A 26,258-nucleotide genomic window follows, 5' to 3' on the forward strand; every position below is an offset into this window, starting at 1 on the left:
GTTCAAATGTGGTTATGAATGTAATGGGGGCAATGAAATTTCAAATATCTACTTTTTTTATATATATATTGTTTTTCTCTCTGCTACAGATCTAAAATACATATTCAAATTCATCTTGCTCAACAGGTTTCTTAACCCAAATTCCCAAGTTAGCCTCCTGGAATGATTTTCTTACTTGGTCTTTTGCCATCTGGTAATCCACAACAGCAACTTTTGCTTCTGAATATAACCGTGGTGGAGACACTACAGTCTGATTAGTGAATGATGGAATATGGCCATAGAGTTTTGAAAATCTCTGAAAGAATGAGCGTTTTGCTAAGTACGATACTAGTCCAGTCTCAGTTTTTCCAGTGGTTGCATTCACAATTTCAGGTTTTTCCTTCCCAACAGTCCAATTAATGCTAAAATTTGGAGACTTCGACATATTTCTTGTCAGTGGAGTACTGATTGTGCACAGTTTAGGCATGCTTAAATGATAGGTGCTGGGATATTCTCCAAGTGTTTTCATGATTCTACCATACACGGCTCGATGCATATGATTTGGATGAAATAAACTTCCAACAACAATACTCTCCAAGTATATAGGTTCAATAAAATGGCTCAAGAGAGCTCCCTGAAGTCCTAAAATATTCCAGCGGGCTATCTTATCAGAGCATGACATAGTAAGTAACCGTTGTTGACCCTGTATAATACCATCCCAGGTTTGTACCTGCTTATCTGCTTTTACAGGAATTGTTCCTTCCCCGGACTCAATTTTTGTTCTTAGCACACCTCTTACTTTTCGATTTGGATGTTTGTCTACTGCTTCAGAACTTGAATCTTCATGTGGAGAAAACACTCTTGCATCTCCACAAGGCGAGGTACTAATAAATAAATGAAACTTTATATCTGGTTTTAATGTAAATCCACCACCTTTTCTGATTAATATTGATGAATCACTTTTGCCAGAAGAAATCTTTTCCAACTCACCATAAAGGAAATCCTTTAAACATCGGCGAGTAATAATTTCTGCATGACAGTCATTTAATGATGCCCCATTCATACTAATGTGTTCTCCATTGATGCATTTTGTACCTGTAGATATACCAATAATATGAATATCCTTCATATCTGGATCTGTAGTCATGACTAACCCAGCTAAAACTTTCCACTTTGAATATTCAGCATTTCCAACCATTATCTCTGCAAACTTCTCCAGAATGACTCGTGCAATGGAGTCAGCAACATCTTGAGGAAAATCAAGAAAACCTGGCTTGCAACCTTCCTGTTCAACAAGTTTTGCATAATTATTATAGTTAATGTTATACAATTTAATAAGAGCTGCTCGAGCAGCTGCTGCTTTTGCCATTCGTTTATTTGGTCCAGAACCTTCAAAGGCTTCACCGTCTATAGTAACAGACATGGTGAATCTTTGGTATGGTACTAACTGATTCTCACTCACTTCAGTGTACTGAACACCAGAGTGTATCTCATTAAGTAACATAACAGGATTTTTCTTATCAGCCTCTGTAACTAGTTTCTCAGCTATCCTTTCAGGTCGTTTGCCACCACCCTGCTTGCTTAATCCTTCTACTACTTTACCATTTTTTGCTTCAAAACGATTAAAAATTGCACTTTCATTATCAAAATTATCAGTTGTAAAAGCAGACCTACTAACATTTTTATGCATTGCTATCATTGCCTCAGGTATATCTCGAAACTGAACAAAAGATGCCAAGGCAACTTGGGCTGCAGCACGTTTAGCAAGCTGTTTTGACTGACCTTTACCTTTAAACTTCTGCCCATTTACATCAACTGAGACTAGAAATACAGGATAACGAGGTGTTCCTTCCTGAGACTCTACTAAATACTTTAAACCAGGCTTTAATTCATTTAGCTGCATTAAAGCATTTTTACGCTGAACAGGACCATGATTTTTTCCCCTCTTTTTATGACTTTCTTTAACAGGACCACAAGTTTTTTTCCTCTTTTTATGACTTTCTTTAACATTGTTCTCCTCTACTGGCCTCTTTTGAGGTGGGTGGGGAGGTATCTCATTAAGTAACATAACAGGATTTTTCTTATCAGCCTCTGTAACTAGTTTCTCAGCTATCCTTTCAGGTCGTTTGCCACCACCCTGCTTGCTTAATTCTTCTACTACTTTACCATTTTTTGCTTCAAAACGATTAAAAATTGCACTTTCATTATCAAAATTATCAGTTGTAAAACTACTAACATTTTTATGCATTGCTATCACTGCCTCAGGTACATCTCGAAACTGAACAAAAGATGCCAAGGCAACTTGGGCTGCAGCACGTTTAGCAAGCTGTTTTGACTGACCTTTACCTTTAAACTTCTGCCCATTTACATCAACTGAGACTAGAAATACAGGATAACGAGGTGTTCCTTCCTGAGACTCTACTAAATACTTTAAACCAGGCTTTAATTCATTTAGCTGCATTAAAGCATTTTTACGCTGAACAGGACCATGAGTTTTTTTCCTCTTTTTATGACTTTTTTTAACAGGACCATGAGTTTTTTCCCTCTTTTTATGACTTTCTTTAACATTGTTCTCCTCTACTGGCCTCTTTTGAGGTGGCTGGGGACCCTGTGCACCATCAACATCATTTTCTTTACTATCCATTTTCTGGACTTCCTGCTGATCATTTCCATTTCCTAAAAGAAAATTTAATTTCTTTGAAAACATTTTACAAAATAACATTTCAATAAGTAAACATAAATAAATAAAATAAAATAAAAAATAATATTTCAAAGATAAACAAGCTTTTCAGTAGCTATCAGTATAATTAAATAAAGTTGAACTAGAAAATTAAATCACTACTGATTACTTTCTGCCTACTTTCCTTAGGACCCAGTTAAATATTGCTTGCTGTGACTGATCTAAGCTATCCTTCCAAAATACCTTGAAAGCAAAACAAGTTTCTGCCATCAATCTGGTAACTGTTATTCAAACCCTTACCATATGCTTAAGGAATAACAGCTCTTGAACCCCAGCCCCCACTTCCATTAACTCCTACACTGATTTAAAAATTACATCCTCTTTGGCCAGCAGGAAATAAATGCCCATGGTATTCAAGCTTGTAAACTTGAACTATTTTGTCAGCCTCCTAAATCTCTATCTTCTTTCAAATTATATATGTCACATGAAATGTGATTTTTAAGCATACAAATGTAAATTTTATAATACTTCTGTGTATTTTAGTGGCAATTATAATAAATGCCAATTTTTTAAATAATTTCAGTAATACTGGCATCAACATATCAATGTTGATGCCAGTATTACTGAAATATCATCTGATCCATGACATGGCAAGCTGGTGGTCCATCCTGCATCAAAAAGCAATGTTGAAAATTGATTATGGACTGTGTTAATGGAATGATTTTGTCTTTTAGCAGTCTCAGTTGGCATTCTCCTGTCATAGTTCTCTCAAATAAAAAAAGTCCAAGACCACCTCCTGACCAAATTCCAGCCAGGAGCATTTAAATCCTCACCAAAGAATAAATGGAAGTCAAGAGAGTACAGTTACAGTGCTAAGAGTTCCAATTAATTTAAATATGGCTTAATCAATCCACACAACATTAACAATATCTGGGTTTGTAACTTTCATGGCCAAAATCTGGGTTTGTCCTAGGTCAAATTCTGCAACAACACGAAATGATAAACCTGCATTTAAGTTTCTTTATGACTCTGTTTAAGCTTGTTTTAGTAATTTAAGTTCCAAACTTTGCCTTGAGATTTTTTCATACTTTTTTGATATCATATCTTATGTTTCAAATTGGCAGATATCTTTGAGATAAAAGGCCTGCCAAATTTTTTGATATATTGTGCAGAGAAACAGAGTTGGCCAATAAATCAGAATGTCTTGTAATGAGGAATTTTAACTTTCCAGATATTGACAGGAACTTGTGGGTTGGTCACTCACATACTAGCAAGACTTTTGTGGATTTATTGGATTACTATTTCTACAGCAGTATGTTAGACACCAACTAAGAAATACAGTTCAAGGCTTACACCTAAATGGATGTCAAATGTACTAATGACAATCGTTGCAGAGAAGAAAAATGCATGGGACACATTATCAGGTGATACGCATATAGGGTGTCCACATTAGAAGAACACAAAACTGGAACACTTACCTTATGGCAGTGTTATCACGAGGGGGAGGGTGTTCTGTCCGAAAAAAAAAAGTACGGAATTTTGTTTTAATAATAATAATAATAATAACAAAAAAAAAACTTTTTTTTATATTTTTGTTTTCAAAATATAGAATTAAACACAGAATACAATTCTTAAATTTGAAAACAAAATTTATGCAATAAATATGAAAACTATTATTTATTAACATAGCAGAACTCTTCACGGCACTTAACAGATCTTTGTTATTTTATATTTTATTCTTAAAATTTGTGAAGTTTAGGTCCCTCAAATTAAAAGGGTAACAATTGTATTAACTGTAATCTAACCTATTACACTCATCAGTCCATTGTATATCCTTTAAAGAAAATATTCCCTTGCAGCTGGCGTTGTGGCCCAGAACAATCTAATAAACTCGCTCTTTTGTTTAAGGAATTTGATTTTTTAAGTAATTTTGTCCATTTTTCAACACAACTCAATGTATTCAATTCTTTATCATTTTCAATTTTGTTTTAAAACTCCAAACTGATCATATAATAAATTTTCAAACTTAATTTCAATTTTTTCAAATGATTCCAAAGAATTGCTATATCCTCCCATTTGGGAATGTTTTTCATTAGCATCCAATTTAAGAACTGGAATTGTTCTAGGGGCTTCGACCAATTTTCTAAATAATTTTTAGCTGTTGAATAAAAATCTATAATTTTGTTTTTAAACTTATGAACTTTCCGGTTTTCTGTATCATACTGAATAATTTTTCTTGCCTCAAATGGCAGAAATTGATCAGATATTCTATTATTTAACTTCTTAATCGAAATGATTAAGATGTTAGATAATAAAATATCTATATTTAATGTTGAATAGAATATTCAACAATTATTTTAATCTTTAAAATAGTTATTTGTTTTTTTTTCAATTTTTAGTATCTGCTTATTGAAGAAACTGAGAAAGCTGTGGGCAGTCCACAGATATGCTTCTCTCAATGGATGATTAAAACATTTCTCAATGAAAACAGGAGGCTTTTCTTCTGGATACAAAAAAGCATTCAATAGCAGGAAATAATGAAAACCGGTGAGTTTTAGAGCAAGAGAGCAATTTTTTTATATTCTATTATGAAATGTAGCACAAAATCCCTTTAAAAAAAAGTTCCATTTGAACAGTATAGGTGTGAAAGTAAGAAAATATTTTTATAACTACCAATTACACGTCACTGCTAGTCTTCCCACTCCTGATTGAGCAAAATTATGAAATATGTGCGTTAGACATCAGACATATTTGATATTGGAATTAAATCAAATTTTGGAGTCAAGAAAATATGTCCCATTGGCCACTTCTATTGATTTCTCCAAAATTAGCATTTGTATTGTCAGCTCCGAATGCAATACAAATTTTAAGCTATTGAATGCATTTAAAAAATTTTATTTTCGAAGTTTTAAATTTTTTTTTTTTTTTTTAATATTATTTTCCCTCAGAGAAGTAAGAATGTAGTTGGTGATAGTTTCTGATGTCTCATCAGAAACTAACAAATCAGGTAAACAATTCATCTTAAGAAGTTTAACTTGCATACCATTTTTCAGGAGCAGGAGTGGAGTAGCACACACTCTTTGAGCAGACCGGGGGCTCAAGCCCCTGATTGCTAAGTACGGTCGATCTGCCAAGCCGCACTGAACCAGCAGGGCAGATTATGGTCCATTTCCTTCAACATGAATCGTTGAGGAGGCTTCCATTCTGCAGTGGATTGATAATGGCCACAGTTTACCTTTACCATTTTTTTCATTGAAATGATGCAATAACTATGGAAATGCCTTCTCTGATTTATGGTTGTTTGCATCAGTGGAAATTCCAAAGAATTCAGTATTGCTGACATCTTTTAAAACTTCGTTAAGCAAAGAAGGAGCCAGTACATTCTTTATTGGTGCAATTGTTTTCATTCATGCACTAGAAAATTTTTGTGCAATTTTTAAGTCATCAAAAAGTTGACTGAAAAGGCTTGAGGGGCAATCAGCACTTCTAGATGACTGATGATGTTTAATTAAATGATACACCATCGTAAGTTCAGAGAAACTACCTTGTCACGTTCATTTGGATTTTCTTTGAGAAAGAAGTGTTCCAATTTGGATGATGATGCAGTTACTTGAAATTTTATTGCATGTTTTTTTTAGAATTAACATTAACTTTAATTTAAAAAATCGTCAATCATTAATTTACATTAACGAGTGAGCACATCTCCCACAGTGACTTATGTTGATAAAACATGAGCACATTTTGCATTCAGCCTCATTTGTGTGTCCTCCCTTTTTTAATAAAACTCCATTCTTTCTGGAAATCCTCTTTGAAAGCACATTTACATTTAGGCAATTTTTTATTATGCAGCTTAAACTAATTAAACACCGTTACAAAAAATTTCACCTATCCTTATCTATAAACTGATAGAGCCAGGAAACTGTTTGCACTGAACACAAACCAGTGGTGAATAAGTGACGTACAGGCTGTGACTGACAACGCGATTGAAGACAATGCTATGAACTCTGCTACTATTTTTTGATTGTGCACAAATGCATTTGTATAAAACTGTTCATAACAAGGAACCAGGACATTTAAGCATCTCGAAAAAAAACTTTCGGGACACTGGGACAGTTTCACATAAACCTGGACGTATGGACACCCTATCCACATATATTATCAGATTAAAGCAGATTATGAAAAATCTTTGGCAAAGGAAGCAAAGACTTCTTTACTTATGTAAACACTAGAAGAAAGGGAATGAATCACATTGGTCCACTTGATATCGATGGTTCAGCAGTCGATGAACCTGCTCAGGTTGCTGACAAGCTGTGAAGTATCCTGCACCTGCATTCACACATGAGGAACTCTTTAGGGGAGTGGATACCAAAAATTTATCAAACTCTACCAGTTAGCTAAATGATTCTGCAATGTGAGAGAAAAGTGGAAGAGAAATTGCTCTAGTTCAATGTAAGAAAGGCACCTGGGGTGGATGGGATCTATCCAATTATATTAAAAAGGAGCAAAGGAGGTAGGCAAAACATTTAGCCATAATTATGAGAGCATCCTTGGATTTAATCCAAGGATGCTCTCATAATTATGGGAAGTCCATGTGGATTGCAGATGTGCAAATGTATTCCCAATTAACAAAGGAAGACCAAAGGATGACATGAGTAATTACAGCCTTGTTAGCGTACTTCTGTTCCAGGGAAAATAACGGAGTCACTGGTTAAAGAAGTAATGCAGGACCACCTAGACATGAGTGCAGTTTTATATTTCAGTCACAGCATGGGTTTTTAAAGTGGCGATCCTGTCTGACCAATCTGAACAGATACTATGATGTAGTAACAAAGGAAATGGATGTTATCCTATATTTGGATTTCAGGAAAGCTTTTGGTACTGTTGCACATAAGACTGCCTCTGCCATACAAATTGGAGCAGAGTGGCATTAAGGGCAAGTTATTGCCATGGATAAAGGGATGGTTGAGTGGGAGAAGACAGAGAGTGGTAATTAATGGACACTGCTCTTCTTGGACTAATGTTATTAGTGGAGTCCCCAGGGTTCAGTGTTGGGTCCATTGTTGTTTTCTGTATTCATTAATGATGGTACATCAGGCTTAATGTCCAAGTTTGCAGACAATACAAAGGTCGACAGGGTTGTTAATGACAGTACGCTGCTACAACAGGATCTAGAAAAGTTGAGCAGGTGGGCTGAGAGGTGGCAAATGAAGTTTAACATTGACAAATGTAAAGTACTACATATGGGAAGCAGTAACCCCAGAGTAATGTATCAACTGTGTGGTACTACATTGACAGTGGTAGAGAGTGAAAAGGACCTGGGAGTAATTGTGCAGGCAGATATGAAGTTTTCCGAGCCGTGCAGACAGTTTGCCAGAGTAGCAGCTCATGGTGTCTTGTCAATGATATACAGGAATTTTTCTAGCAGGGATAAGGAGGTGATTATCCCATTGTATAAGGCAATGGTCAGGCCACACCTTGAGTACTGTATACACCTGGAGGCCTCATTTTAAGAAGGATGTAGAGCTGTTGGAACGAGTACAGAGAAGGGGAACAAGATTAGTGAATGGAACAAAGGGTTGCTCTTATGAAGAAAGAGCTTAAGTTTTGCAAATTACTGTGTCTAGAGACTAGGCACATGCGAGGTGATCTGATTGAGGTGTATAAAGCCTTGAATGGTTTGAGCATGCTCAATGCTGATGGGATTCTTCCTCTTCCTCGGAATAATCGCCTGAGAGGGCATAAATTCAAATTGAGGAAAGACAGCTGTAGGATAGATGTGCGGAAGTTTGCCTTTAGCTAACGGGTGGTTGATTGATGGAACAGACATATGATTGTATAAGGCAATGGTCAGGCAACACCTTAAGCACTGCATAGAGGGCTCATTTTAAGGATGTAGAAGTGCTGGAGCAGGTACAGAGAAGGATAAAGAGTTTAATGAGGGGAACAAAAAGGGGGGGGGGGTACTCTTACCAAGAACGGCTTGTTCTGCAAATTTCGGTATTGGAGACTAGGCACCAGCAAGGCAATCTGATTGAGGTATTTAAGGGCTTTGAATGAAGTGAGCAAGCTCAATGCTATGCACAAGAGGGGATATAAATTCAAACTGAGGAATGATGTCCCCAGAATAGATATGCAGAAAGTTTCTTTAGCAAATGGGTGTTTGATTGCTGGAACAAACTTCCATCTGACGGAAGTTTATTGTGGAAGTGGATTGTTTGAATAAATTCAAGGAAGAACTAGACAAACTGTTACAGGAGATAGAATTAGGCATAAGTTTTTTTTTATTTTTTTTTATCGATGCTGATTAGCTTGCTTTCTCACATTATTTGCAACTACTAATAATAACATCGATTTACTGACCAACTTTTCTTCTTCCTTGTTTATCCTTTCAACTTCTGTTTTTTGAAACAAACTTCCACCACATGTATTTCCTGAAAATTACTATCTGCACAAATTCAAGTGCAATATTAACAGGTATCTTATATCATCTCAACCTTTCATGTTTGGGTTTTCACACATGCACATATGCTTCGCAGTCTCTAATGGTTGCTGATATTTCTTTATTGCTTCATTTCTCCGTTTTTTTTTATTATTCAATGTCTCAGAACTTCATAGAATGTTTTGTTAACTTTGCCTTTCTTGGGTATATTCAAGTTAGACAACATCCTCATGATCAAAAATTGCTAGCAACATGACCTCCATTTTGCTGCATTGCTGTGCATTTTTTGGGAGTGGCAGTGGATGACTGCTCTTTGGTTTTGAGACCATGCCTGTAAATTTAATTTTCATCCCCAGTTATGCTATGTTTCAAAAATCTTGTTATTATTTGCACGTTCAAATAAATCTGAAGTGACCTGCTGGTGGCCTTTATGTTGTTGCTCTGTTAACAGTCATGGCATAAACTTTATGGAAATGGCGACTTACAATCAAAGTTTTCATTAAAATAGAATGGCTGAAGAAACTTGTGTTTCCAATCTGCTGAAGATATGTTTCTTCAGCAACTTCACAGTTAGCATCTAAACATTTCATACCAAAGCTAACACTTGAGACACCATATCATGGAAGTTGGGGAATTTGGAGATTGTAGACACTTTTGACAGCCTTTCTACCATCTTTGAAACAATGGTGCAAATCAAAACCTGTGTACGTCCATTTAAGAGCCTCCCCCCCCCCAATGCTACATTAACCAACAGTGGTGAAGCCCCACCATTTGTAGCAAAGATGGTGGCATGGCACATAAAAGGTGCTCCTCTTTCTTTTTAGTTTTTGGAAAATGTTTTGGTTTTCCTGTTTGGAAATAATTCTGCTTAAAAAATGCCAATATATTTCATATTTTCTTAATGTACTGCAATACCTGTTTTAAGTAACTTTAAGTTTCAAAGCAAAAAAGTCAATTTTTAAAACAAGCTGTTTTAAAAAATTATTGAAAACTACAAAAAACATTTCAGACATAAAATAGAAGCACCAGTCTTAGTCTCTTCCTTTTTCCAATTTAAAAGGTTTAAGTGCACAAAATTTAGTGATGGGCATAACTGAATGATATAGTTCTATTATTTGTAATAATTTATCATAATTAAATGATTTTCCATAACTGAAATTAACTGATGACCTCTCGATTATGCCCATCACTACTGAAGTTGCAACATGCCCACATTTCTGTTGATTATACACATAAATATTATACAAACATTATATATATTCAATACTTTTAGTTACTTCCATTTCCTGGCATATTCCATATCTGGAGCACTTCACAGCATGCAAAATTTGATGTATCATGCCACTCTTCAAGCAAACGTCAAATAGTTGCAAAAGTTGGGATACATTACAAAATATAAAATTTAAAAATACTATATATACAGATGCAGGCAAATGCCTTACCTCTTGAATAAGACAATACAAGAAATAAAAACACCCCCACTCCTACCCCCTTGTGGCATGGATGGATGGATACTAAGAAGCAACTTTCCTGGTGAATGCTGCTTCCTGGTAGAAAAGTGACCAGAAACAACACTTTCAACATAACACCATACAAACTTCTAAGCATTTCACACAGCTTTGTTGTTGTTGTTGTTTTGGTTTTTTAGGAGCATTAGCAACTAAGGCCATATTGCTCCGGGATATGCGGTGGTCATTCCCTGACCTTTCTGCATCTTCCGTATTTGGTGGTGAGGTGCTCGAACTCCGGTCTAATCAAGAAACATGTGATACGCACTACTGCTCCTTCCCACCTGGCTATGGAGGCGCCACACACACAGCTTTGTATTATCGTAAGAACCATGGCAGAGCTGAGCTAACATTCAGGACTGCACTATACAAATTTTTGTACAAGATACATACAATTTCTGTAGGAAAACCATAAAAAAAAAAAAAAAAAAAAATCACTTCAGAAACTATGGCATTAAAAGTTTGACTATATTTAGGAAGAGAGAAAAAAATTTAACATGTTAGCTAAATATGTTTTGCAGCGTACACTGTTAGCATTAGCATTAGTAGAGGAACACGATGCAAGAAAGCAAGCTTATACAGCATCAGCCAAAAAAAAAAAAAAAAAAAAAAAAACTCTTCCCATTTTACTGATCCATTCATTCTAAATGTTTGGATAGTTCTGCCTTGAATTTATTTAAGCTATCAACGTCCACAACAACAGATGGAATTTTTGCTCCAGCAATCTGCTGGAGCAAACTACCTGCTGGCTAAAGGCAAACTTCTGTACATCAATTCTAAAACTGTCTTTCCTCAGTTTCAATCTATACCCCTTCAGGTTTGTAATCTGAGCAAGAGGAAGAATCCATTGAGCATTGAGCCTGCTCAATCCATTCAAGGCCTTATACACCTCAATCAGATCGCCTTGCAGGTGCCTAGTATACAGCAGCTACAATTTGCAGAACTTAAGCTTTTCTTCATAAGAGCGCCCCTTTGTTCCCTTTACCAGTCTTGTTGCCCTTCTCTGTACTCATTCTAGCAACTCTACATCCTTCCTAAAACGAGGCTTCCAGACCCGTACACAGTATGTTAACCATTGCCTTGTACAAGAGGATAATCACCTCCTTATTCCTGCTCAAAAAATTCCTGTATATCATTGACAAGATCCCATAACCTACTCTGGCAGCCTGTCTGCACTGCTCAGAAAACTTCATACCTGACTGCACAATTACCCCCAGGTCTCTTTCATTCTCCACTACCTTAGTGTAACACTACCCAGTTGATACATTTCTCTGGGGTTACCACCACCCATATGCACATCAACACCCCCCAACAGCACTGATAATTGGTACTGAAACTGTTCCGTGTTATGTGGACCCATGCTGATTGAGGTATAATTATAATGGGTTTTAAATGAATGCGTACCAGAGAAACAGTCTATAAACAAATTATAATAAATCTATAAACAATTTGCACTTGATAGCCAATTAAAAGGATTTGAAATAAAAAAATATTGCAAAAATTTTATTAATGAAAAGGTAACATCATGAGAGATGAGAAAAAAGCTTTTGTTTATTTAGGTATTTCAATAATTTCAACATCAAATCCCATCTTGTAAAATTCGACGTATCTTGATGCTAAATTCAACATTCGGATCTCCATTCATAATCGCCTCATAGGACATGTCAACCCCTCATAAAACTTTCTCCAATTCTTTTGTTGAAAATTCTTTTGATGCCACTTCAGAATTGTCTTCCTTTTCTTCATATGCAGTTTGCTCATCAATTTCAATGAGAGTTACATCATCTAAGTCATTTTCATGAGTCAATGCCATCATGTACACTGGCAGTGTCCAAAGTTTCGAACCCCAAGTCTTTTCCAATCTTCACAACGTCTGAACTTGCGATTCAAAACCTGTGAAATCATTTGCCAAATGGGTCAAAACATGCTGCCAAACAGAAAACATATTGTTGGCAGTGATTTCTAGCCAAGATGCAGATATATTTTCGATCACATTCCTGATATAATTTTTCCAAAATGTTTGCAAAGATGATGACCCTATTCCTGTTGAAGTTTCAATCGCTTTGGAAAAAGTTCGCCACAGATAATACAGCTTGAATGTAGCAATTACACCTTGATCCATGAATTGCAAGAGAGACGTTGTTAGGTGGAAGAAAGCATATTTTTATATTTTCATTGAGATGAGAAATTTAAGGTGGCTGGCCTGGTGCGTTGTCTAAAAGCAACAAAATTTTGAACTCCATCCTTTATCTTTGCAGTAACATTCAACCATCAGCCAAAAATAATTTGTGAACCATTCTGTAAACAATTTTCTTGTAATCCATGCTTTCTTATTGGATCGCCAAATTACGGGTAATGTGCTTTTTATGCAACCCTTTAGAACTCTTGGGTTTTCTGCTCTGAACAAGAGTAGAGGCTTCAATTTAAAACCCCCAGATGAGTTTCCACCCAACAAAAGTGTTAAACAATCTTTTGATGCTTTATATCCAGGTGGGGCCTTTTCATTTTCTACTAAAAAAAGTTTTCGAGGGCATTTTTTTCCAGAACAGTCCAGTTTTGCCAACATTGAAAATTTGTTCATCCTTGTCACCACCTTCCTCAATGATGTCTTTCAATTAACTGGGAAATCTTGTAGCAACGTCTTTGTTTGCACTTTCACCTGAGATACGAACATTGTGAAGCCTTGAAAAAAATCAACCACGACTGGCTGTAAATATTCCTTTAGTCTCTTCCTCTTCATTTTCTTCTTTTTCCTTCAGCGTGTTAAAGGTTCGTGGCTTTCACTTGAATGATGTTTCGACTCAAAGGAATTCTCTTTTGATTACAATCTTCTATCCATATTAATAAAAGACGTTCCATATTAATCAATAGCAAACTTCTTCGCTTAGTTATCACTTTCGTCACGTAAGATTCTGCAAAAATTCCCTGCTCTTTATACTGATCCTTTTTTCGAATAATCATTCACACTGATGCTTCATTCATTCCATTTTCCCCCGCACAATTTTAGCATACCATGCACCATCTTCATGGCACCTGATAATATCAAGTTTTTTTCTAATGTAAGCCATTTACATTTAGTAGCCCCACCGCTTTCACTACTTTTCCTTTTTTGATCATTGTTTCATATTTAAAGGGGTAAAAAATAAATTGTGAAAAAAAGTTTGAAAAGCTATCACCTTCTAAGGCCATATTGCTCCAGGGATATGTGGTGGTCATTCCCTGACCTTTCCACATCCTCTGTATTTGGTGGTCACGGGCTCGAACCCCGGTCTAATCAAGAAACGTGTGCTAGGCACTGCTGCTCTTGCCCACCTGGCTATGGAGGCGCCTAATAGAGTTGCTACCACAGCATATATGTAGAGTACGTGTCTAGGCTATTATTGTAAATTTTTGACTTAAACTTAGTCAAAGTTTATTGCTTCCTCTGAAAACTAATAAAGTTATTATAAGTTAAGATATAAAAATATAAACAAACAGGAGCTTTCGGGGCGATGGAACATTATACAGTGTCATAAAACAATAAACTTTATGACGATTATGGAACCTGATACCAAAGGCCTTGTCGCAGACTTAAACTTAATTGAAAACCGTGTTATAGTGAAATCTGTGCTGTTTGAAGTCGTGCTGAGCGAGGTATTGCTGTACTTTGCATTTGTCAATGTTAAACTTGAATTGCCACTTCTCAGCCCATCTACCCAACTTTTCCAGATCCTGTCATTACTGTTATTAACAACCCTGCCAACCTTTGTATCATCTGCAAACTTTGACATTAAACTTGATATAACTGCTGTCTCACCTTTGAACAGTAAACATAATACTGCTATTTTCTGATTGGACCTCTAAATTATAGCACAGTTTATGGAAAAATAACCCTCAATATAGATCTTTTTGCTTAATGTCCACCTCCAGAGAATTAATTAAGGAACCAAACTGAGGTATACCTGTATATCTGGGTGAGAAAGAGAAGATGAAACCATTGTAAAGTTCGTTATTTTCTGGACATTGTGTTATGTTTTCTTGAATAAGTTTCACATATTTTCCTGTAATAAACCATTATTCTTCAGTCAATTAATGTAAAATGCAGTTTTGTCAGTTACATTAACTTAAAAGTAATAGCATACCTCATTTCACCAGCACAATCACCAAATGATCAGTGGCTGGTAATGCTATAATATACATTCTATAAGCAATAACACGCTGCAATCTATAACAGCTTAAACAGTAAACAATGCAAGTATGATCCTTTAAAAATAAGCTTTAAAGTGCACTCGAAGAGAGGAAAATTTACACATGAAATAAACATCACAAATGTTTACATTAATATAAAGCATAACCACCCACCTACCCACCAATTAAGTTTTACAAAAATGGTCTTCCACATTTTATAGTGTACTGCATACTACTATTACATACCCTGGGAAGTGCAGCATCTCTTTCTTTGATTTGATGTTTTTAATTTAAAAAATATTCATGCCTGTCTAGAGCAGCAAAGCAAAGAGATCAAATATGTGGGAATGCTTAATGCTTTAGATTGGGAGGAGACCTGCCAAGAAAGTTCTCCAATGAAACTGGTTTTTTTATAGTATGCACTACTTGGTTAATTTTGATAGGAGCTAATGTGAAATTACATTAAAAAGGGGGGGGGGGGAGATAGGCAATGCTAACCAAAAGATACTGTTAGATGTTTCAACCTAAATGCATGTCAGATGAACCGATTAGACTAGTGGCAGAGAACTGTACACAGGATGATTATACATTATCAGTGGGCACAGAAACCTACAGTAAGTATAAATTAGTCTATATTCAAGTAATTAAGAGGTTTAGGAAAGCTAAGGCACATTTTGAGATGCCTTCAGCTAAGAATGCAAAGAAAAGTGGCAAAGTACTGTTTGCTCATGTTAACACTGGAAGGAAAGGGATAATAAAAAAAAAAAAAAAAAAAACATTGGCCATTAGATATGCGTGACAACTATTGATGATTAACTATTCAGGTTGCTGAAAAACTAAATAAATATTTTGCATCTACATTCACTCTGACAAAACTTTTAGAGATGGAGATACCAGAAATATTCAATTTATAACTGGGAACTAAATGATTTTGTGACAAAGAAATTGTTGAAGCTAAAAGTAATAAGGAATATTGCTAGTAGGAAAATGGTGATTTTTTTTTTTTAAATGAAAACCCCAAATATGAAAAGTACCAAAAGTACTTGGCACCATGCATGGGTTAAAGGAGATGGGATGCCAGAAACTTTGCTCTGGAGACTAAACATGGGCTTCACCACTTCAAGCCTCCAATAAGCAAAGTGGTGGTACTGTACTGGTTGATGAGTCATCTATCATCTGTTATATATTAGGCCAGTGGTTTTCAACCAGGGTGCCGCAACAACATTTCAGGGGTGCCACATAATTTGGATTTAAGTTACTTAAACTTATTATTTTTTTAAATTTATATGTTTATTTCATTATATAGAAAGGTGTACAGTATCTTTTTAATTTTGTGGTGATCTATAAATGATGTTTACTTAGTACCTCTATATAAAGAATAAAATTATTATATACTGTATATATATAATTTGTATTATGAAATGTAATCTTTAATTATATTATTGTAATAACTATCATATAACATATTTTTTAATATTATATATATATACACACACAGAGAGGGAATTAGATCTAACAGGCAGAAAATTGAGTAGGGGTGCCGCAAAATAAAATAAATTACTCAGGGGTGCCGTTATTAAAAAAAAAAAAAAAAAGGTTGAAAACTACTGTATTAGGCAATGGTTAGGCTACACCATGAATACTGCATAGAGATCTGAAAGGCTCATTTTATGAAGAATGTAGAAGACATCAAACATGTGCAGCAAAGAGTAACAAGATTGGTCAGGGTACTTTTTAGCAAGATAGACTTCAGTTCTGCAAGTTTCAGAATATGGAAACTAGGCACAATTTCTTCAATCTGTTTAAACCATCCAAGAAAGCATAAGGATGCCTGATGGGATCCTCACTCTTTCTCGGATGGTTGCTGAATAGATGCACAAAAGTTTGCTTTCAGCTGGAGAGTCATTGAATGTCGCAACAAACTTTCATTCATCTGGTGTTTTGAAGGGGGCAGTTGCAGTAAATTTAAGGAAGGATTGCACAACTTATTAGAGGTGATAAACATGTTTTTATTTTATATACAGGGTGTATGATAACATGTGGGATCCACTTCAGGAATGAATTTAGGACCTAAAAACAATAAAAAAAAAATTCATATAAACATAGGTCTGATTCCACCTTGTTTCCGAATTACAGCCATTTCGTGTTCCAACAATTCTTTCCACAAACTGAGTTACCATAGCTGGCTCCATTCAACTGTTTACAATGCTCAATATCTCACAGAGGGCCTTGATGCAGTTATATAAATAAGACCCCATAGTACTCTTTGAGTGATTTCAATTAGTTCTCCTGACAGTACATTTGGAATTGTCCTTAACATTTAGCCTCCATTATCACTGCAAATGCAGTGATAATGGAGGCTTATTCAAATTGAGAGAGGGAAAATATGCATCTCATGTATGGACATGCTAGATACAATGCAACTAAGGCAAGACATCCGTATGCAGAAAACTTCCCTAATCGCCATGTGCCAAATATGAAGACCTTTCAAAGAACACCGTGCAGAAATTGGTTCATTTAGAAAAAGTTTCATACGGTGGTAGACAGATCAGCACCAGAACAGCAAATTCAACAGACACCTGGAACTTTTGAGTGGGCGAGGAGGTCTATGATGATGAGGCATTTACAGGCTTACATTCAGGTGCGTGGTGGTCGTTTTTCAGCATTTCCTGTAAACACAAGCAGAGTTTCTGGAATGCAAAAATAGCTATAACTCAGAAACAAGGTGAATCAGAACTATGTTTACATGAACTTTTTTTGTTTTTAGGTCCTAAAGCTATCCCTGAAGTGGGTTCCTCATGTTATGATACACCCTGTATACATGTGTGTGCACATATAAAAGCTTACTTTCATGCGTCACTTGCCACTACTAATACTAAATAAGGCAACTGAAACTGATGGAATCTATTCAATTATATTAAAAGAAGCAACAAAAGGGATAAGCAAACCTTTAGCTGTATATATGAGAGCATTTTTGGATGTTGGATTTAGAGATCAGTAATTACAGACCTGTAAGACTTCTGTGCTGGGAAAAGTAAGTAATGCAGGATCAGATTGTTTTGTTCGTTTGGGGATTTTTTATACCAACAGCAACTTCATCTAAAAACTTGATGGACAGGCTGCCTGTACCTATTTAATGCTCAAGTTTGCAGAGCAACCCCACTCCCAAAGCTCAAAATAACGACCACAATTTGGAGTAAAAGCTTGCCATTGTGGGTTCATTACTTATCATTGTATTATACTGTCTAAGTTTAAGCTACATTATGGAGCTTGTTCTTGTAGCTATATAAAATGCAAGCTGGTTTATTTATTGTAGGTTTGTTTCTGTATAGGATATCCTACTGTGGATTAAAAAGACATTGCTATGTAGAGCGATTTCAAATGCTTAACATTTTAACAGCATAGTTTAATAGTATCATTTGTCTACAAAGACTGGTTGGCTCTGCATACAGGCTTTGCACAGATATGTTTTACATGTACACTGAGCAGATTATAAGGCAATATGATGTATTGGGTCAAGCAATTTTACAAAATTTGGTCTACCTCAATTATATTAGGGGTAGAATTTTTTTCAGCCTGGTCTGTACTTGTTAACAGAAGGGACTGCTTCTACAGGGATGGGATACACTTAATAAGAAAGGGTGCAAGAATATTTGCTGATGCTATCGAGGCAGTGTTAGGTGAGTCAGAAAACTGCTAGCTTGGGGGGATACAAGGACTAATAGATTAACAGTAGCCACTGGCAAAGGTGAAAGTGATTCTTGCACTGCTTCTATTGGAATGAGCAGAAGCCTGGAAAACAAGATGCAGGATATTTCAGAGACTGCTGGGAGTCATTGCAGTACAAGTAAACACATGGGTTGTGTTAGGGTAGCTAAGAAAAAGAACAGGTGCATGTATAATTGTGTGTACACCAATGCTAGGAGTTTGGTAAATAAATTTGATGAATTTGAGGTATTGCTCAAAGCATCAAAGGCGGATATTGTTGGGATATAAGAGACGTGGTGTCACACAGATATAAGGAATGCAGAACTGGAATTTGGGGAGTACAACGTCTACAGAAAGGATAGGAAGGGAGGAGGGGTTAGGCTATTAGTTAAGAAACACAAAATCCAAGGAAGTGAAGCCAGTCGACATCGCTGGACAGTGCAGTGTCGAGTCAGTTTGGTGTGACATAAGCACTGGGAGATCAAAATTGAGAGTAGGAGTGTGCTATAGGCCTAATGACTCTGATGAGTATAATAAGAAACTGTACAGGGAAACAGATTGGGCCAGTAAATCAGAGAGTCTTATAATGGGGGATTTTAACACTAGCAAGGCTTTTGTGGATTTATTGGATGTTTGTTTGTTTGGTTTTTAGGAGCATTAGCAACTAAGGCCATATTGCTCCGGGATATGTGGTGGTCATTCCCTGACCTTTCCGCATCCTCCGTATTTGGTGGAGACGGGCTCGAACCCCGGTCTAATCAAGAAGCGTGTGCTACACAGGATTTATTGGATGACTGTTTTCTACATCAGCATGTTCGGGAGGCAACTAGAGGGAGTAATACTCTTGATTTGATTATCAGTAGTGATTCTTCATGCATTAAGAATCTGCAGATAGAGGAACCACTAGGTGGCAGTGATCACAGTGTGCTGAAGTGGGATTTACTCAAAGAGGTAACTACTATCAGGGGTAAAGGGAAGGGTTATTGCTTTCGTAAAGGCGACTACGATGGTCTGAGACAGTATTTAAATTCCATACAGTGGGACCAACTGATGATGTTACCAACAGCAAATTCAAAATGGGAAGCATTCAAAGAACTTATCTTGGAAGCTACTAGGCTTTACATACCAACTAAGAAATATTGCTCAAGGTTTGGGCCTAAATGGATGTCAGATGAACAAATGAGACATATGACAGAGAAGAAAAATGCTTGGGATACATATAAATTAACATGTGACACAGAAGCCTATGATAGATATAAGTTGATCTGTAACCAAGTTACAAAGGAGGTTAGGCAGGCGAAGGCAGATTACGAGAAATCTTTGGCAAAGGATGCAAAAAAAAAAAAAAAAAACAGTAAAGAGTTATTTTCTTATGTAAACTCTAGAAGGAAGGGGATGAATCAGATTGGTCCACTTGATATCGATGATTCAACTTTTGATGACCCTGCTCAGGTAGCTAACAAACTAAATGAATATTTTGCATTGACATTCACACATGAGGAGTTATTCAGTGAGGGGAATGCCAGAGGTATATTCAACTCTGGCAGTACGCTAGATAATCTTGTAATAACTGAGAGTAAAGTGGAGGAGAAATTGTTGAAGATAAACACAAGAAAGGCACCTGGAGTGGTGGGTTCTATACAGTTATATTAAAGGAGGCAGCAAAGGAAGTAAGCAAACCCTGAGCCATAATTATGACAGCTTCCTTGGACTCAGGGGAGGTACCCATAGACTGGAGATGTGCAAATGTGACCCCAATTCACAAAGGTGGATCAAAGGCTGACACAAGTAATTATAGACCTGCGAGTTTAACTTCTGTTCCAGGAAAATTAATGGAGGCAATGGTTAAAGAAGCACTGCAGGATCATCTAGACAAGACTTCAGTCATATACAGGAATTTTTCTAGCAGGGAAAGGAGGTGATTATTCCCTTGTATAAGGCAATGGTTAGGCCACACCTTGAGTACTGTATACAGGTCTGGAGGTCTCATTTCAAGAAGGATGTAGAGCTGCTGGAATGAGTACAGAGAAGGGCAACAAGGTTAGTGAATGGAACAAGGGGTTGCTCTTACGAAGAAAGGCTTAAGTTTTGCAAATTACAGTGTCTGGAGACTAGACATCGGCGAGGTGATCTGATAAAGGTGTATAAAATCTTGAATGGTTTGAGCATGCTCAATGCTGATGGGATTCTGCCTCTTGCTCAGAATAGTCACCTGAGAGGGCATAAATTCAGATTGAGGAAAGACAAATATAGGATAGATGTGTGGAAATTTGCCTTTAGCCAGCAGGTAATTTGTTGATGGAACAGACTTCCATCCCTTGTTGTGGAAGTTGATAGCCTAAATAAATTTAAGGTTCAGCTGGACAGGTATTTTGAACAAATGGAGGGGTGAAGTGGAAGTTTTTTTTTTTTTTTAATCTGGCTGATGTTGCATAAGCTTGCTTTCTTGCATCATATGCCTGTACTAATGCTAATGCTATAGATGGTGCTCTGCAATCTGATCAAGGCATAGTATAAGAGTAAGGTATTTCAATCAACTTCACATACAATTGTAGAAAGAACCGTAAGAATATTTAATTTTTTAAAACAGATTGTTGTGGATGTATTTTATATGCTCCTAGGAGCATATCAAATCTCCACAAGAAACCAACCACTATTTTTTTTTTAAATTGACAACCAGGACAAGGAAACAAATGCTATTTGATACAGGTATCGGCTGATTTGTGGATAGTGGTGCATTTTTTGTTTTATACTAAATTTATAGTGTTATTTTTTACTGTGATGTACTGGTGGAGTTGTCAAAGATTGGCTGGGACTGTCTTAAAAAAAAAAAAAAAAACACCTTTCATATCACACTGCTTTATATTCAAAATCCTCATAGTGTAGTTGCACATTAAGTTTTCTCCATAATAAAATATCCACTCTAAATCTAGAAAATAATTTTCATATCTTCAATGGCACATTTAAAAAAAAATATTTTCAAGTGATTTATTCCAGCATAGGTAGAAGCCTAAAACATGGCAGCAATTAGTTATGAGTTCTTGCTTTTTCCCCCTTTTCATGTCAATTGTACTACACACACACTACAAAGCCAAAAAAAAGTAATGGGATGCAATGTTTCAAAGAACCCTTTACTGATACAATATTTAATGTATCAGCCCATTTTTGATCTTAATTACACACCATATTCTCGTTAGTAAACACCTAACAAATTTTTAATAACAGGAAAGAGATATTTTGGCCCATTCCCCCTTCAACACAGCCAGGCTGAAACTACCATTTCAGTTCATCCAGAAGGTGTTCAATGGAATTAAAATCAGAGCTCTGAGCAGTCAATGAAGCTTTTGCATGTCAATGTCTTCAAACCAAATCACTACAGGATGTGCAATACAACATGGTGCACCATCACCAAACAGAATAGGACCCTCCTCACATTGCTCCCAGAGTAGAGGGGGGAAATGTCTAGAATGCCAATGAACATCATGGCATTTGCTGTTCCAGGAACAAACCAGTGGTCCAAGCTCAAACCACAAGAAACAACCCCAGATGTTGGTACCTCTACCAAACTACACAGCTCCAAAGAAACACTCCCCAGATTGGAAAACCATGTACAGTGATTACCACTCCATAATGCTGCTTACCAACATTCCAGGACACAATTATGAAGGGATGTGCACAAAGCTCACTGATAGTGTGCACTGCATGGTGCAATGCTTGCTTTTTTCTGATTTAGCTCTTCCATAAAATTCGATGGAATGCAGATTCATACATATCGCCCTTGTATTAATATCAGTTTCTGGCCTTCCTGAACTTCTAACAGACAGTACACAATGAGGACTAATGGAATCAATATACTCTCGTCTGAATGCACTCTAGTTTTCTGGTTGTAGTTGCACTATCATGTTTCCATTTGGTGATTACATCAGCCATTGTTGATCTAGGTTATTGAAGTTCATTGCAATGGCACAATGGACTGATTGCTAATATGGAATCCAATGAGTCCTTACTAAGATCACTGCCTTAATTACACACCTCCTCTACTCTACATCACTTGCCTCTGAGTCTCTAGTTCTTTAATATTTTTGTCCACCTATTGTTTTCTATTCTGTTAATATGTTTCTTTCCCTGCTCATTCTTTTTTCCTAATATATATTTGCCTCAAATGATTGTATTTTACATTAGTTCCTAATGTTCTCACTTTTATGTTTTATTGTTTATTTTCCTTAAACGTTTCCATTTTTATAGTTTAATTCATTGTTTGATTTCTGCTGTTCCACCCCTTGTCTTAGCTGCTACATTATTATATATCTGTAACTTTTTTCTCACCTTCAGCAGAATTAATATTTATATTTTTTTATAATATGTGTAAAAAGCACTGCATTTTTAAATATTTAATTATCATATTAAAAAATAAAAATTTAGATTCAACAGTTATGGAAATCTATTAAGAAAAGATTGTATATCGGTATACTGCAAGCTGAATTCAAAAAATCCAAAAAAATAAAAAGTAAATAAAAATACCATAAAAAAAGTTGGTCAGCTGCCAGATGTAGTGTAATGTCCTTTGCAACACCATCTACCATTCACCCACAGCGAGCAATAAGAAAGAAAACTGGATAACAGAAATTTTACATGGACTCATAGACAGACAATGATATTGTAGCTTAAGCAGTTTTTTTTTTTTTTTTTTTATCTATGAAGATCAAAGACAATTTATTTAGCCTATGTAACAATCCTCCTTTGCTTATGAAGTTCATTAGTAGAGTTCATTTCTGTTTCCATGTTACAGAACATGCCTTAGGATATACTTAATAATTTCCACTATATAAAGAATGCACCTGTTTTTATATTTATGTATGGTATGCTAAGTTCAGTCTTCTAACACACATAGTTTAACTTTGAAAATTCAGCTTATTTAAGAGAGAGAAGTAAAAGATAGTATTTATATATACATGTTACTTTACATATCTCATCACTGTTACCTCACACTGGTTGATTTGGAATGGAGAATCTTTAAAGCTGCACTTGGATACTGGTACTGTTCAGAAAGCTGTTGCAGGAGACAAGAGAGAACTCAGTGACAAGGGATTTACCTTTATGCAATAGGGAATATATAGAGATTCTCTGATTCTCTTTAATGGATCTGTCATCTGTGCTTTACAGGAATAAAGTTTTACCCAAGTTAAGACTAAATGTGATATTTCTTGTTACTGCTTTGTTTTACTGTGACTTTAGAATCTAGTTAATATTCATTGATAACCTCTGTTTGGCAGTGATACATTTCAGTATTTATTCTAAAAATGATTACTGGTATAGAGACAGAAAGAAAGTACTTCAGGTACCCTGTGGTGTTGATTTGTTCTCATTCCTACTGAAGACAAGGGTTAAGCACTTTGTTTTCTGCAGTGGTGTATCTTCTGATACATTTCAGGAATTGAAGTTATTTTGGAAAGAATGAAGTTACATGTTCAGATAAGTGGCATACCTTGTTAACCAGTGTCAGACAGTGACAATCTACCTGAAGAAGAAAAAACAAACTACCATATTTATCAGCTTACGAGACACCTTTTTTCCTTATAAATACCTTAAAAAATTGTCCTGTGTCTTGAAGCTGAAAGTGGCAATATAGCACATGTGTAAAACCAAGCATTAATGTATAGTAGTTAATGGATAGTTAACTACTATACATTACTACACTTTTCAGTAATTACTAGGCTGATATTGGGATACACGACTTTAAAGGAACTGAATCTTGTTGTTATTACTTCATGAAAAGAAACGGGTTTAGTTTATGCACAAGAACTAGAATAGCCTAGAGAATGCCTGCTGAGTACAAACAGAAAATATCAAATTTCCATAAATTTGTCCTTAATGCTAGAAAACAAAGCAACTACGAACTTAGCCAAATCGGGAATACGGATGAAATTCCATTGACTTTTGATGTGCCATCCAATAAAACCGTAAATCTGCGAGGGCAAAAATCTATAACTATTAAAACCAATGGACATGAAAAGACACACTACACTGCTGTTTTAACTTGTGCTGATGGGACCAAACTTCAGGCAATGTTAATTTTTAAAAGAAAAACTTTACCGAAGATAAACTACCAAATGGAATTCACATAATTGTATAACAGATGGGATGGATGGATGAAGAATGTATCAAGGTTGGTTTGTAAAAGTTTGGTCCAAGCATCCTGGTGGACTACTGCATAAAACTGCACTACTAGTATGGGATCTGTTTAGAGCACATAGGATTGAAAACATCAAACAACTGGCTGAAATGATGAACACAGAATTGGCAGTAATTCATTGCCCCTCCCAGTTACAGTTGTCAGATATCAGCATCAATAAACCATTCAAAAATAAGATGCAGGGGCAATGGAATAAATGGATGATAGAGGGGAATCATGATACGACACCTACAGGAAGAATGAAACATCCATTAATAGCACAAGTGGGTGCTGAAGTCATGACATGTTGTTAAAACTGAAATTGTGGTCAAGTCCAATGATGAACAAGTCAGTAATGAATCTGAAGTTGAATAATACTAAAATAAGAGTAATAATCCTACAACTTTCTTTCTTTATTGGCTTTTAGGTTTTATTTTTACTGAATTTTAAATTTCTATTGTATCAACAAAGTTTTTGATGTGTAAACATCTTTGGTGGCAAAATGGAGTCAGGAGAGATCGTGCAAAGGATCATGGGAGGTGATCTTGGATGTGCTCAGAGCTGACATAAACCAGCTCTGAGCACATCCAAGATCATTACATTACCCATCTGTATTACTGAAACAGTTGTATATTTCCACCAAGAGGTGAATCATAAACGTTTTTCTGCAACCAGTTCGGCTGGTCAAGAATATTTGAATCGGTTCGCGACTGGGAGATAACAGACTCCAAATTACATGTACAAGAAGAATCTTTGCTTGTCATTGGTCGTTCTCATTAAGTTGCAGAAGTCCTCGTTGGTCATCAAATTTTTGCGTTTCTTTGTAATTGTGCTGAGTGTCAGTTGAGCGTAGCGAGCTTTAGATCCTCATTCATCACACTGTTTGCAAAGTTTCGAAAGAGGGTCTTCTCGCAGTTGCATTACAAGGCTATGCAGGTGATTAAGGCATGCTTTGTCAGGGTCACCGTTGTCTTGTCTTGACACATCGTCTTATATATTTCCATCGTTTTGCAAATGTCCAAGTCCGATTCATACAATTTACGATCTAGTATGAACTCTTCATTGTCGTTGTAGATCTTGATATGTTTCATCTTTGACAGTATCTCTGTGTCCCCATTGCAAAACAGAATGTGCAGCATCACCATCTCGCACTTGTACTCACTGAGATCATATTTCATCTTTCACAGTATCTGTTTTCTCACTGCAAAATGGAATGTGCAGCGTTACCATCTCGCGCTTGTACTAGTTGAAATCCTGAGCCAAGTCATAGCTTCAATAGTGCATTATACATGCATACTGTTGTTTGTTGCAGATTTCATAGCGCTCCATGTGTAATTTGCGACAAAGCACGATAGAGTAACATGATAGTATGATTGTAACCATACAAATACTTGTATGGTTGCAATCATACTATTCAACAAATGGCTACAATCAAATGGGTAATTAGGCTATTGGCCTAACCTCTTCCAAACGTTGATTTGGTAGAGTAAGCAGCGGGTGTATGTATCCTATTTATCACTGATTCGGTAGAGTAAATAACGGATGTGTGCATAAATTGCATTGTTTATGATTTCGGTTCTACTTGTTCGAAATTTAGTAGGTGTC

General features: G+C 36.1%; 2 protein-coding genes across 2 annotated transcripts in view; both read right to left on the reverse strand.

Moving 5' to 3' along the window:
• On the reverse strand, positions 1–25,831 carry LOC150074915 (double-stranded RNA-specific editase Adar-like). The gene is made up of 2 exons (XM_090389374.1): positions 25,696–25,831; positions 1–2,655 (listed from the first exon to the last, which is right to left on the reverse strand). The coding sequence occupies exons 1-2, from the start codon at positions 25,829–25,831 to the stop codon at positions 92–94; spliced, it is 2,700 nt and encodes an 899-aa protein (XP_090245500.1). The 3' UTR covers positions 1–91.
• The window catches only part of LOC150074914 (double-stranded RNA-specific editase 1-like), a 32,977-nt gene that overhangs the window by 3,749 nt on the left and 2,970 nt on the right, over positions 1–26,258 (reverse strand). The gene's annotated exons all lie outside the window — the stretch shown is intronic.

Source organism: Mastigoproctus giganteus, unplaced genomic scaffold (assembly GCF_048544385.1).
Source record: "Mastigoproctus giganteus isolate SK-2022 unplaced genomic scaffold, ASM4854438v1 scaffold_15, whole genome shotgun sequence".
Lineage (NCBI taxonomy): Eukaryota > Metazoa > Arthropoda > Arachnida > Uropygi > Thelyphonidae > Mastigoproctus > Mastigoproctus giganteus.